General features: G+C 47.4%; 1 protein-coding gene across 2 annotated transcripts in view; it reads left to right on the top strand.

Moving 5' to 3' along the window:
* Positions 1-173: 173 nt before the first annotated feature.
* NCAPD3 (non-SMC condensin II complex subunit D3) overlaps positions 174-13,353 on the top strand; it is a 63,897-nt gene continuing 50,717 nt past the window's right edge. For both annotated transcript variants that reach the window (XM_040326360.1, XM_040326359.1), the window contains exons 1-5: positions 174-302; positions 2,055-2,209; positions 5,608-5,770; positions 8,184-8,368; positions 8,903-9,061. In XM_040326360.1, coding sequence (XP_040182294.1) covers positions 236-302; positions 2,055-2,209; positions 5,608-5,770; positions 8,184-8,368; positions 8,903-9,061 — 729 coding nt within the window. In that variant the 5' untranslated portion in view covers positions 174-235. The remainder of the gene's footprint in view (positions 303-2,054; positions 2,210-5,607; positions 5,771-8,183; positions 8,369-8,902; positions 9,062-13,353) is intronic.

The following is a 13,353-nucleotide window of genomic DNA, read 5'->3' as shown; positions in this document are numbered from 1 at the left end:
GAGCAATGTAAGTCCGCCGTCGCGACTTCGCCGAGCGGCTTCCATGTTACTTACTGGCAGCTGTCGTGTCTGGAAGTGAAACTCAGCCAGGACGTAACATGGCGACCGTGGATTCAGGGCGGGACACCGGCGCACCGTGGTGACGTCAGGGAAGGGAGTTCGCTGATTGGTGAGTTTGTGTTTGGTTTTGGCGCTGCCCTTCTAACGAAGGAGAGGAGACAGCAGAGACCGGCTGATGGCTGATACGGAGGCAGTGGTGTTGGAGGCCCTGGGGCGCTTCGGGCTCCGGACCCTGAGGAGAGGTGAGCACCGGGGAGGGGGGCAGGTCTGTCATTACAGTCTAAGCATGGCATAGGGGGATCCCTCTCCGCTAGCAGTGCCAGCATGGGGGGGATCCCTCTCTGCCAACATAGGGGGAATCCCTCTCTGCCAACTTAGGGGAGGGGGATCCCTCTTTGCCAACTTAGGTGAGGGGGATCCCTCTCTGCCAACATAGGAGGGGGGGATCCCTCTCTGCCAACATAGGGGGAGGGGGGAAACCCTCTCTGCCAACATAGGGGGAATCCCTCTCTCCCAACACAGGGGGAGGGGGCGATCCCTCTCTGCCAACATAGGGGAAGGTGGGGGGGATCCCTCTCTGCCAACATAGGGGAAGGTGGGGGGGATCCCTCTCTGCCAACATAGGGGAAGGTGGGGGGGGGATCCCTCTCTGCCAACATAGGGGAAGGGGGGGGGGGATCCCTCTCTGCCAACATAGGGGAAGGTGGGGGGGGATCCCTCTCTGCCAACATAGGGGAAGGTGGGGGGGATCCCTCTCTGCCAACATAGGGGAAGGTGGGGGGGGATCCCTCTCTGCCAACATAGGGGAAGGTGGGGGGGGATCCCTCTCTGCCAACATAGGGGAAGGTGGGGGGGGATCCCTCTCTGCCAACATAGGGGAAGGTGGGGGGGATCCCTCTCTGCCAACATAGGGGAAGGTGGGGGGGGATCCCTCTCTGCCAACATAGGGGAAGGTGGGGGGGGATCCCTCTCTGCCAACATAGGGGAAGGTGGGGGGGATCCCTCTCTGCCAACATAGGGGAAGGTGGGGGGGGATCCCTCTCTGCCAACTTAGGGGAGGGGGATCCCTCTTTGCCAACTTAGGTGAGGGGGATCCCTCTCTGCCAACATAGGAGGGGGGGATCCCTCTCTGCCAACATAGGGGGAGGGGGGAAACCCTCTCTGCCAACATAGGGGGAATCCCTCTCTCCCAACACAGGGGGAGGGGGCGATCCCTCTCTGCCAACATAGGGGAAGGTGGGGGGGATCCCTCTCTGCCAACATAGGGGAAGGTGGGGGGGATCCCTCTCTGCCAACATAGGGGAAGGTGGGGGGGGGATCCCTCTCTGCCAACATAGGGGAAGGTGGGGGGGGGTCCCTCTCTGCCCACATAGGGGAAGGTGGGGGGGGATCCCTCTCTGCCAACATAGGGGAAGGTGGGGGGGATCCCTCTCTGCCAACATAGGGGAAGGTGGGGGGGGATCCCTCTCTGCCAACATAGGGGAAGGTGGGGGGGGATCCCTCTCTGCCAACATAGGGGAAGGTGGGGGGGGATCCCTCTCTGCCAACATAGGGGAAGGTGGGGGGGATCCCTCTCTGCCAACATAGGGGAAGGTGGGGGGGGATCCCTCTCTGCCAACATAGGGGAAGGTGGGGGGGGGATCCCTCTCTGCCAACATAGGGGAAGGTGGGGGGGGATCCCTCTCTGCCAACATAGGGGAAGGTGGGGGGGGGATCCCTCTCTGCCAACATAGGAGAAGGTGGGGGTGGGATCCCTCTCTGCCAACATAGGGGAAGGTGGGGGGGGATCCCTCTCTGCCAACATAGGGGAAGGTGGGGGGGGATCCCTCTCTGCCAACATAGGGGAAGGTGGGGGTGGGATCCCTCTCTGCCAACATAGGGGAAGGTGGGGGGGAAATCCCTCTCTGCCAACATAGCAGTTTCCTATGAAATAGAGGATTTGTGATCATTGTCTGGCTTTCTTAGCGAAATCTTATTTTATCTTTTACTTTCAGCATGGGTGGACTCTGTCTGGGAGCTGGAATTTACTGAGACGGAGCCTCTGGATCCAAGGGTGGAGGCTGAAATCTTAGAGAACGGAGTGGAGGTGTTTAACAACCTGTATGACAGTCTGCTGACGTTTGCTTCTGCCGATCAGGAGAACACACGGGTGAGTTGTATGTGAAGCCAGGTTATTGCTACTGAAATATTTACATATTCCTAATTGGCTGTAATTCCAGTTTTGAATAATCTGCCACTGACCTCTGTAGTGTCAGGCACTGTGGAGCGATTGATCCTCAACATTAATTAAGAGACGCAGTAAGCCTTGGTTCACACATTGAATTGCACAGGAACACGTTGCACATTCTTGCGCGAAGGCTGGCAGGCGCCTGGGAGGGGGAGCTGAGCAGGTGAAAGTAAAACAGAGAAGCTTCAGAATTTGCAGAGCAATTATTCCATAATGTTTGCTGCTATGGAGATTAATGAGACCTTGGTTTAAGAGCCCAACTCCGGACGGGTAAAGAGTAACTAACTACTGCATGACGAAGGTACAACAAGCCTTAAAGGAGTTGTAACCCCTCTGCGTTTTTTAACCTTAATGCATTCTTTGTATTAAGGTGAAAAACCTTCTTTACTACAGCAGCCCCCCTTATACGTACCTGAGTCCTGTAATTCCCACAACGTGAACGAGCACACCAGCACCGGCCGGTGTCTCGTGTCCGGATTGGATAGATTGATGGCAGTGCAGCCATTGACTCCCGCTGCTGTCAATTAAATCCAACAACGTGGGGGGTGGAGCCGAGTCCTGCTGTCTGTGTCAATAGACGCAGCAGCAGGACACGGGAGCGTGCCGGTTAACCACTTCCAGACCTGCGCACGACGATGTACGTCCTTTTTTTAAAGATTGATATCTCGGTAACGGCAGCAGCAGCTGCTGCCAAAACCGAGGTATCGATCTTTAGGGTGCGCGGTCTGGTACACGATAACGGGGGTCTACGCGGCGGATTCGCCGCGAGATCGCCGTTATCGGTGGCGGGAGAGGGGCCCCGCCGCTCTCCCGCGCCCTCCGCCGCTTACCGTAGCCGTCGGTAGCGGCGGAGGAGATCCGGACCGTTCGGCAGCTGAGCGGGGACGAGACTGAAGGAAAAATCTCCTTCGCCCGTCCCCATAGCTCTGCTGGGCGAAAGTGACGTCAAAACGTCAGTCCCGCCCAGCGTCTCAAAGAGACAATGAAAACGGTGTTCAAATCACACAAGTGAGGTATCGTCGCGATCGTTAGAGTGAGAGCAATAATTCTAGCCCTAGGCCTACTCTGTAGCTCTAGAATTTTTTTAAACATCGCCTATCGAGATTTTTAAGGGTAAAAGGGTAAAAGTTTGACGCCATGCCACGAGCGGGCGCAATTTTTAAACGTGACGTGTTGGGCATAATTTTACTCGGCGTAACATTATCTTTCACAATATATAAAAAAATGGGGCCAAATTTATTGTTGTCTTATTTTTTAATTCAAAAAAGTGAATTTTTTCCAAAAAAAGTGCGCTTGTAAGACCGCTGCGCAAATACGGTGTGACAAAAAGTATTGGAATGACCACTATTTTATTCTCTAGGGTGTTAGAAAAAAAATATAGAATGTTTGGGGGTTTTAAGTAATTTTCTAGCAGAAAAAACTGTTTTAGTCTTGCAAACACCAAATCTGAAAAACACCTAAGGTCTGGAAGTGGTTAAGCGCCGCTTTATCGCTGACACCCCCACTGCCTCATTGTGAAAGTGCCCTAGGTCCTCTTGCAAACGTTACTCCTGTTTGAACATCTACACTTTTTTTTTTTTTTTTTTCCGCATATGCTCTTGCACATGCGCTCACACTTATTCTCGCGTTCACAATATATTAATGGATGCATTTGTGTGCATGAGGCGTACATTGCTGACTAAAAATGCAAATTTCTCTTATTTTATTCGTATTTTAATTTTATTTTTTTACTAAAGAATGCACAGAGCTTGTTTACACGCCTGTGTGTATAGGCACATGACAATTAACCACTTAACCCCCGGACCATATTGCTGGTCAAAGACCAGAGCGCTTTTTGTGATTCGGCACTGCGTCGCTTTCAGGGCTGTGGAGTCGGTAGATAAATGTTCCGACTCCTTAGTTTTATGTACTTCCGACTCCGACTCCTCTGTATTAATATGCAAATGTATTTTATACATTCCTTGAGGGAAAGAAACGCAACCTACCACAGGACTACTGGCTGGGAAGCCAACAGTCTACTGTATTGCACAGTTTAAGCAAAAGACAAACACAATGAAAACAGTCAAGTGGCTGGATAGTAGCAGCAGGCATAAACATCAGGAACAGGATCTTTACCAGTTCAAAAATACAAACCACATTATTTGGTTGTTTTAGAACAAAAACAAAGCTTATCTATAATGAACCAAAAACAAAATCTGTAAAACCTAGAAATGGTTTATATTAATCTTGAAATGTAGTTATAGGCCTAGCAAATGCAAATCAATTCAATGTAGAGTTCTAAGGAAGAGAATTTCCTCTGCCAGATCCTCTTTCATAGAAGCTCTTAAGTCAGACTTTATTATTTTTAGGGCTGAAAATAATCTTTCGACACTGACTTGGGTGGGTGGCATTGCAGTAACTATTCTGGCCACATCACTAACGATCTCTGGATAAACAAGGATGGCTTCTTCAACAGTAAGTTTTGATGAGCGATCATACTTTTCAACTTCTTTTAGTGCTTTATAAAACTCCTGTTGGAATTTTTTTATTTGGACACTTACTGGTTCTCTAACATGCGTTCCCTGTAAAAGCAGAACACATCACTATGGAAAGTAGAAGTATTGCAGCTCCTAATTGTGCGTTGCGAGCCATATAGTGAAGCACATGAAAAGCATGCTTCTTCACGGTCACTTAACGTGTTCGTTTTGCGGTTACGTGAGGCACTGCATGCATTGGTCTTTATTCTTACAGTAGAGAAGTCATTAATTATAACTTTTTGTAAATTGGGACATTTAAACTTGCTTTTTTTTTTTTAATTCCAATCTAAATTTAGTAGGAGTCGGAGTCGGTGCATTGTTTTCAGACTCCGACTCCAGGTACCCAAAATTTCCCCCGACTCCGACTCCTCGACTCCGACTCCACAGCCCTGGTCGCTTTAACTGACAATTGCGAGGTCGTGCGATGTGGCTCCCAAACGAAATTGTCGTCTTTTTTCCCCCCCCAAATAGAGCTTTCTTTTGGTGGTATTTGATCACCTCTGCGGTTTTTAGTTTTTGCGCTATAAACAAAAAAAGAGCGAGAATTTTGAAAAAAAAATATTTGTAACTTTTTTTGCTGTAATAAATATCCCACAAAAATATATATATATAAAAAAACTTTTTTTTCCCTCAGTTTAGGCCGATACGTATTCTTCTACATATTTTTCGTAAAAAAAAAATCGCAATAAGCGTTTATTGATTGGTTTGCGCAAAAGTTGTAGCGTTTACAAAATAGGGGATAGTTTTATGGCATTTTTGTGCTTTCCTTCTGTTAGTAATTGTACATAAATGTCTGTTTTGCAGAGTGTCTGGGCTCTATTTACAGAGAATGACATTTGTCGGAACTCCCTGGTGGCGGTGCTCTACCACTTTGTCCATGTTGGAGAAAATAAGAAAGCGGGATATATGCAAAAGTGTCTGGGCCTGCATGCAGCTGGCCTGTACTTCCTGCTTCTGGAGATACCCGGTAAGTGTCTGGTGCTCATTTGGCAGCTACACAGATCCCATTGCGGAAAGTTGGTGTATGGTAGAAATGTACAAAAAAAATGGCAACAACCCCAATCTATAACTGGCTGATTTTACAGCTAGATGCACATGAAAGGGCCATGCACATCACAAACAAATGATTTCTCAGAACTCTACTTTTAACCACTTAAGCCCCGGACCAATATGCAGCTAAATGCCCAGAGGTGTTTTTACAATTTGGCACTGTGCTGCTTTAACTGGTAATTGCGCGGTCATGCAATGTTGTACCGAAACGCAATTTGCGTCCTTTTTTCCCCACAAATAGAGCGTTCTTTTGGTGGTATTTGATCACCTCTGCGGTTTTTATTTTTTGTGCTATAAACAAAAATAGAGCGACAATTTTGAAAAAAATTCAATATTTTTTACTTTTTGCTATAATAAATATCCCCCAAAAATATATAAAAAAAAGTTTTTTTCCTCAGTTTAGGCCGATACGTATTCTACATATTTTTGATAAAAAAAATCGCAATAAGCGTTTATCGGTTGGTTTGCGCAAAATTTATAGCGTTTACAAAATAGGGGATAGTTTTATTGCATTTTTATTAATTATTTTTTTTTACTACTAATGGCGGCGATCAGCGGGTTTTTTTTTTTTCGTGACTGCGACATTATGGCGGACACTTCGGACAATTTTGTCAAATTTTTGGGACCATTGTCATTTTCACATCAAAAAAATGCATTTAAATTGCATTGTTTATTGTGAAAATGATAGTTGCAGTTTGGGAGTTAACCACAGGGGGCGCTGAAGGAGTTATGTTTCACCTAGTGTGTGTTTACAACTGTAGGGGGGTGTGGCTGTAGGTCTGACGTCATCAATTGTGTCTCCCTATAAAAGGGATCACACGATCGATGCAACCGCCACAGTGAAGCACGGGGAAGCCGTGTTTACATACGGCTCTCCCCGTTCTTCGGCTCCGGGGAGCGATCGCGAGGGGCCGGCTAGAAACGAATAGCCGCTCCCTCATCTCGGATCGCTCCCAGAGGCTTACCGACCACCGTATGTACCGGAGGGGGGGGGGGGGGGGGTCCTAATCGGACCCACGTCTAGGCAGCGACGTCCGACGTTCTGCCTGTCCGTGCCATTTTGCCGACGTATATGTACATGCGGCGGTCGCTAAGCGGTTAAACAATCCATTATTATTTAAACTCCTCCTCCATGGAGGTTATGGAAATTTTAGAGTTAGGACCGAAGTATATACAGAGGTCCCTTGGCATTGGCACTGCGGCTTTTGCATTTTCACTATATTACCAAAAGTATTGGGACACCTGCCTTTACACGCACATGCGCTTTAATGGCATCCCAGTCTTAGACCGTAGGGAGACACACTCCTTAACCTTGTGGACAGCCTTCCCAAAAGAGTTGAAGCTGTTATAGCTGCGAAGGGTGGGCCAACTCAATATTAAACCCTACAGACTAAGACTGGGATGCCATTAAACTTCATGTGCCTGTAAAGGCAGGAGTCCCAATACTTTTGGTAATATTGTGTATTTGCAAATGTGTGCAAACAAAACCATCCATTTTTATTGTAAACTGTTAGTCAGGGCCAATTTGGTTGTTTTGCAGACTGGTTGGTAAGTGTGCTGGGAAATATTTTGTTTGGTATGGTAGCATTCCCTGCAAACACCTTTTGATGCATACACCTAAATGATACCTGCACTGTGCCCATGCCACTCTCCCCAGAAACACATACTCTTTCTTTTTCTCCCCTGACACTCCATTCTGTTCTCAAGATTAAACAATACCCAGTACTTCCACTTGAAGAGGAGCATGCAACGCATTTTATTATGTGGTGGCACTGCTTCTTGATGATTGGCCCAGCGCTGTCACGGTGGGGAGGAGGAGAGTTCTCAGCCCTTGTGAGCTCCACCTAGTGGCTGAGAGGGGGTTTTAAAACAAACTTTTACTTTGTTTTTTTAAATAACAGTTTTATTAGCCACAGGTGAACACCTGTGACACAGAGAAAACAATACAAAACTTCAGCAGAACAGTAGCATAAACGGTGCAGAGAATCACAAGGCAGACAGCAGAGACGGCTCAGCAGTTCCTCATATAAGCCGCTTATTTTCGGACTCAATCTGCCGGAAACCCCTTTAAAATATATTTAAAGAAAAGCCATGGAAGAGAAAGAGGGAACAGAGAGAAGGGGGAGAGAGAGGTGGTGAGATGGGGGAAACAAAGAGAAGGAACTGCAGACATAGGAGTAGAGGGGAATGGGGTACAAAAGGGGGGGCTCGGTCAGTAGCTCAGGGCGGGTCCTCGTGTCGGCGCCACTCCTCCCAAATCGTATCGTGCATTTCCATTCTATCCTGCAATTTACTTGTCTTTTAATGTCTGTCCTCCTTTTATATGACAGGCAGTGTCGCCAATCAGGTGTTTCACCCCGTCTTGTTTGATAAATGTGTGAACACCCTGGAGAAGTGTTGGCCACAAGACTCTGACTCCAACCGCAAAAGGAAAAAGGACACGGTGAAAAGCTCTCAAGGAGACAATCGTGGCGGCAGAAAACGTCCCAGGCCTGTGCGACGAGAGATGGAAGAGGTAACCCAGATCTATGGCTTAGTTGTTTCCATAGACTTAGTGATGTATTGATTGTGCGCAGTGGTACTCCACCATACCTCAGCCTGCATTTTAAATACGTTTCGTAATATGCAGGCTGAGTTGTAGTCTGGAGTTTTCCTTAAGACCTTTGTGATTGGAGGAGTGGTCTGTCATTTCATTTTGACAGGTCACATGATTGGGATCTCCTCCCTTTTTTTTTTTACATTATTTGAAAAGCGTTTCACTTGCTTCAGAGTCCAAGAAGCAAGCAGAAAGTGCAATGCTGTTTTGCAAAGCCCATCACTGTGCGTTGTGTCCCCCCCCCCCCAGTTGGGTGTACTCTGTAGGCCTGACCCTTCCTTTCCTAAGGCGATAACGCTTTTTGCTCCATAAATGCAGTACAGTTAGCAAGTGTTGTCTCCCTAGGAAAGGAAGTTTTGTTACTGGCAGGATCACTAGGTAAAAATTAACGGGAGGCAGGGGATAATGCAGCTACCACTAATGAGCTTCATTATTTTATGTGATCTGTTTAAGCTGGATGATATATCTGAAGAGGAAGAAGAGGTCTATTTTTCTACCCGAGATCTCGTGAACCTCAGAGATGCCATCGTCCTTCTCTTGAAAAACTTTTTGCGTCTCCTGCCAAAGTTTTCCCTAAAGGACAAGCAGGAGAGCATGGTGCACTGTATGCAGGTGAGGAGTGTCTTCATGTCATACTGGCTTAATTGTACAAGGAATTAATGTTACTCAAAGCGATATTTAACCACTTCGATACCAGACACTTACCCCCCCCCCCTTCCTGCCCAAGCCAATTTTCAGCTTTCAGCGCTGTCGCTGTTTAAATGACAATTGCGCGGTCATGCTACACTGTACCCAAACAGAATTTTTGTTATTTTGTTCCCACAAATAGAGCTTTCTTTTGGTGGTATTTGATCACCTCCTGCGGTTTTTTATTTTTTTTGTTCAACAAATAAAAAATGACCGAAATTTTTTCTTTTTGTTTGCCCCCCATTCTTCGTTGCCGGGCCAATTGGAAAGTGCCGCAGGAAACCGCCTGTGAAGGAAAAGGCTTTTTTCTTGTCGTGTTCCCTTACCTGAAATGGTGGCAGCTGCAGCTGATCCGATGATCGGGTCAGCAGCTACAGTATTTGTAGCTGCAGACTTAAAGGGGTTGTAAAGGAAAATTATTTTTTCCCTAAATATTTTTTTTTTTTTTTTTTTTTTTTTAAACCTGCAAGGCAAAAGGCATAATCAGCTAGTATGCACCGCATAATAGCTGATTATGAAATACTTACCTCAGAACGAGGTGTGTAGCACTTACCTGGTCCACGCCGAGCGAGATTTCATCTTGCTCCGGCGTGTCTTCCGGGTATCGCCGCTCCAGCGCTGTGATTGGCTGGAGCGGCGATGACGTCACTCCCGCGCGTGCGAGATTTAAACGCGGCAAGGTCCGGCGGCTGCCGGTCCTTTCGCCGTGGATCCCCCCTGCGCATGCGCCGCTGCAATCAGCGGCGCATTGCGAGGGGAATATCTCCTAAACCGTACAGGTTTAGGAGATATTCTTTATACCTACAGGTAAGCCGTATTATAGGCTTACCTGTAGGTAAAAGTGAAAAATAAGGGTTTACAACCACTTTAAATGTCCATATTTCTTCTGAGAAATCCTCACTTCCTGTTCTTCTGTCTGTAACTCCACACAGTAATGCGAGGCTGTCTTCCTGGTGTGGAGAAAGCCTCTTAAAGGGGGCGAGCAGGAGTGTCGGGACGCCCACTAACACACAGCTCCTTTCTCTATCTGCAAAGTAGAGAGTATCCTGACTTGCCTGCTCACCCCCTCCCCCTTCAAGAGGCTTTCTCCACACCAGGGAGAAAGCCTCGCATTACTGTGTGGAGTTACAGACAGAAGAACAGGAAGTGAGGATTTCTCAGAAGAAATAAGGATATTTCAAAGCAAAATGGAAGGATGAGGTAAGTGAAGGAGGACTGCACTAAGGTAAAGGAAGCTATTTAGGGGAAAAAAATTCCTTTACAACCCCTTTACTGTGTGTGTCAATTTTTTTTTTTTTTTTTTTTTTAAACCACCAAAAGAAAGCACTATTTCAAATTATTTTGCGTACAGTGTTGCATGCCCAACCCTTTGCAGCACTGTTAATGCAGTGGCAATATGGGCAGATGCTTGAGTGCTTATGCACATCTAATCAACAAGTATTCTTGGCCAGATTCACGTAGACTAGCGGCGGCGTAATGTGTCGTAGATACGTTACACCGCCGCAAGTTTTCATCGCAAGTGCCTGATTCACAAAGCACTTGCAATGAAAACCTACGCTGGCGGCCTCCGGCGTAAGCCTGCGTAATTTAAAGGGGCGTGTGCCATTTAAATTAGGCGCGCTCCCGCGCCGGACCTACTGCGCATGCTCCGTTTCGAAAATTCCCGCCGTGCTTTGCGCGAATTGACGTCATTTTTTCGAACGGCGACGTGCGTAGCGTACTTCCGTATTCCCGGACGTCTTACGCAAACGACGTGAATTTTTAAATTTCGACGCGGGAACGACGGCCATACTTTAAACAGCACATGCGGACGTCTTACGCAAAACGACGACTAACTTTGCGACGAGAAACTAGACTAGCGGCGACGTAGCGAATGCGAAAAACCGTTGTGGATCGCCGTAACTCCTAATTTGCATACCCGACGCTGGTTTACGACGCAAACTCCCCCCCAGCGGCGGCCGCGGTACTGCATCCTAAGATCCGACAGTGTAAAACAATTACACCTGTCGGATCTTAGGGATATCTATGCGTAACTGATTCTATGAATCAGTCGCATAGATACTCTGAGAGATACGACGGCGTATCTGAGATACTCCGTTGTATCTCCGCTGTGAATCTGGCCCTCTGTCCCTGGGGAAAATAGATCAGTCTTCATTGCTGAAAATGCTGAACTCCTAAAATGATACCAATGGCAGAATTTTAGTAAAGCTTTCTCTTATCACCTTCCAGGACGGCACACGAGAGATGATGGCTCCTCCCCACAGGAAACACAATCACTTAACAATTTAAAAGTCCCCACCCTTCCCCTTGATCCCCAGTATTGATTGTGTTTCTCCCGAACACATCGTCACGTTTGTTTTGTTTGAATACCTAGAGACCGGGGAGGGTCGAAGGTACCCCTGTTGAGACAGGTCTTAGGGAGGCCGGGGAGGGCTGAACTAACCTGTAGGCCTTCGGGTCTAACTCACAGGTCGCCCCAGGCGTGCACCAGCGCTCTGAGCTGCGGGGAGGCTTGCCATCGCTAGGGTGCAGAGGAAACGCCGCCATTTGAAGAGCTCTCTCTTCCCGGGTACTGCTTCCTACTTTTGGAAACATGGCGCTCCAAGCCTCTCTGAGTGAAGGTGGGCTTTTGCCTCACAGCGCAACCCGGAAGGAACGCCTAGAGAGCAGCATGGGCAGCGGAAGGGTCGGCTTGCGGATAGCCCCTGCAAGAGGTACCGACAGCCATGGACCCAGCCAAACCTCCTCATGGAACAGGAGGAGATGAAGGCATATGTGACTGCAAGCAGATCCAGGTCGGGGTGCAGTGAGTACAAATCCCCCTTGGAAAAGGAGGAGGGAAGGGAGTGAGAGCTCCTGGATTTCAGGGGTCTGGGATCCTGGAGCCAGCCAGGCAGGACTGGTTTTCTCACCTTACCCTTTCCCCTCCCCAGTACAAACCTGCAGTCCTGGGGGAGGACAAAGTAATATTATGCATATATGTATATCTCTTGTCTGGCAGAAACCCCCCAGCGGATCCCAGGAGATCCCAAATAAATGGTCTCCTGCCGCTACAAGGTATAGCTCCTCTAAAAATAAATATGTGGGTCATAAGATAAACTCCCACTCAAAATCCTTTTTTGCTAAGAATGCATGGATAACCTAGCAGAGAAAGGGACTCCTGCAATAATGGGGTATCTCTCATCTATACAGATGGAAAGACCGGCAACGGTTAAAACTTTCCGTGAAACTGCCAGGCAGTCAGTAACCTAAGGTCTGACATAAGAGGAGCTTATCCCTAGAGAAAACATATCCTCCCAGGAAGGCCTCACCTGAATAGTATCTAGTGCCCTTCCCCCGCTTCCATTCATTCCCTTTAGTCCGGGTAGAGGAAGCAAAGGACAGGGAGGATATGAAAAGCAAAGCTGAACAGGACGCCCCTTCACCCTAGAGGGTCTGGATGGACTCCTGCGGGCAATACAGGCCTCTGAGGAGATTATAGGAATCCCTGAAGGATTAGGGCCAGCTACCATGAATCTGACATATAGCTCATAATGGTGTTGTTAGATGTTTTTTTTTTTTTTTTTTTTAGCCCCCAAAAAACGTACCTCCTAAACTCTTAGGATAGGCCCGACAAGGGGGGCAGCTTATATATATATATATATATATATATATATATTACCCCTGTGGGGGTTGCTTATTGTCTACAACATCTTCCCAGGTTCCAACCTATCACTTTCTCCTTGCAATGCTGTTATACTTATCAGTATGTAAGGGTTAATCTGAATCCCTTGTGGCTCAGGCAACAAACCAGTGAAGCAGCCATACAGGTGTCTGATTGCCTCCAGCCTAAAAGTTATGGTCATCTCTTCACGAGAGACCTAATTGATTTCTGAGTCTGTGCTCGTTAAGACCGTAGAGACTAGGACTCGCTCCCACCTGTGTGTGGACCAGCTACACCTACTCAGATCTAGGCAATAGTAGGTTAGCAGCTACCACTACTGTGGTATATTTAAACACCTCAGATTTCCATTATTTGGAACTACCAGGCTCCTCCACTGGGAGGAAGGATCAGTATCTGAGATTCAGGTTATGCCTAGGATAGGTCGTTGGCTGTCCGCACATCAGAAATACACAACATGGGGAGTCTTTTATCTTGTGTCATTTTGATATACATATATATACAGTATATAGATAAATATCCTATGATTCACCAAAAATTGATTAGGTAACGGTAC

This window comes from Rana temporaria, chromosome 10, assembly GCF_905171775.1.
Source record: "Rana temporaria chromosome 10, aRanTem1.1, whole genome shotgun sequence".
NCBI classification, from domain to species: Eukaryota; Metazoa; Chordata; class Amphibia; order Anura; family Ranidae; genus Rana; species Rana temporaria.
This window is presented reverse-complemented; position numbering and strand designations above follow the sequence as displayed.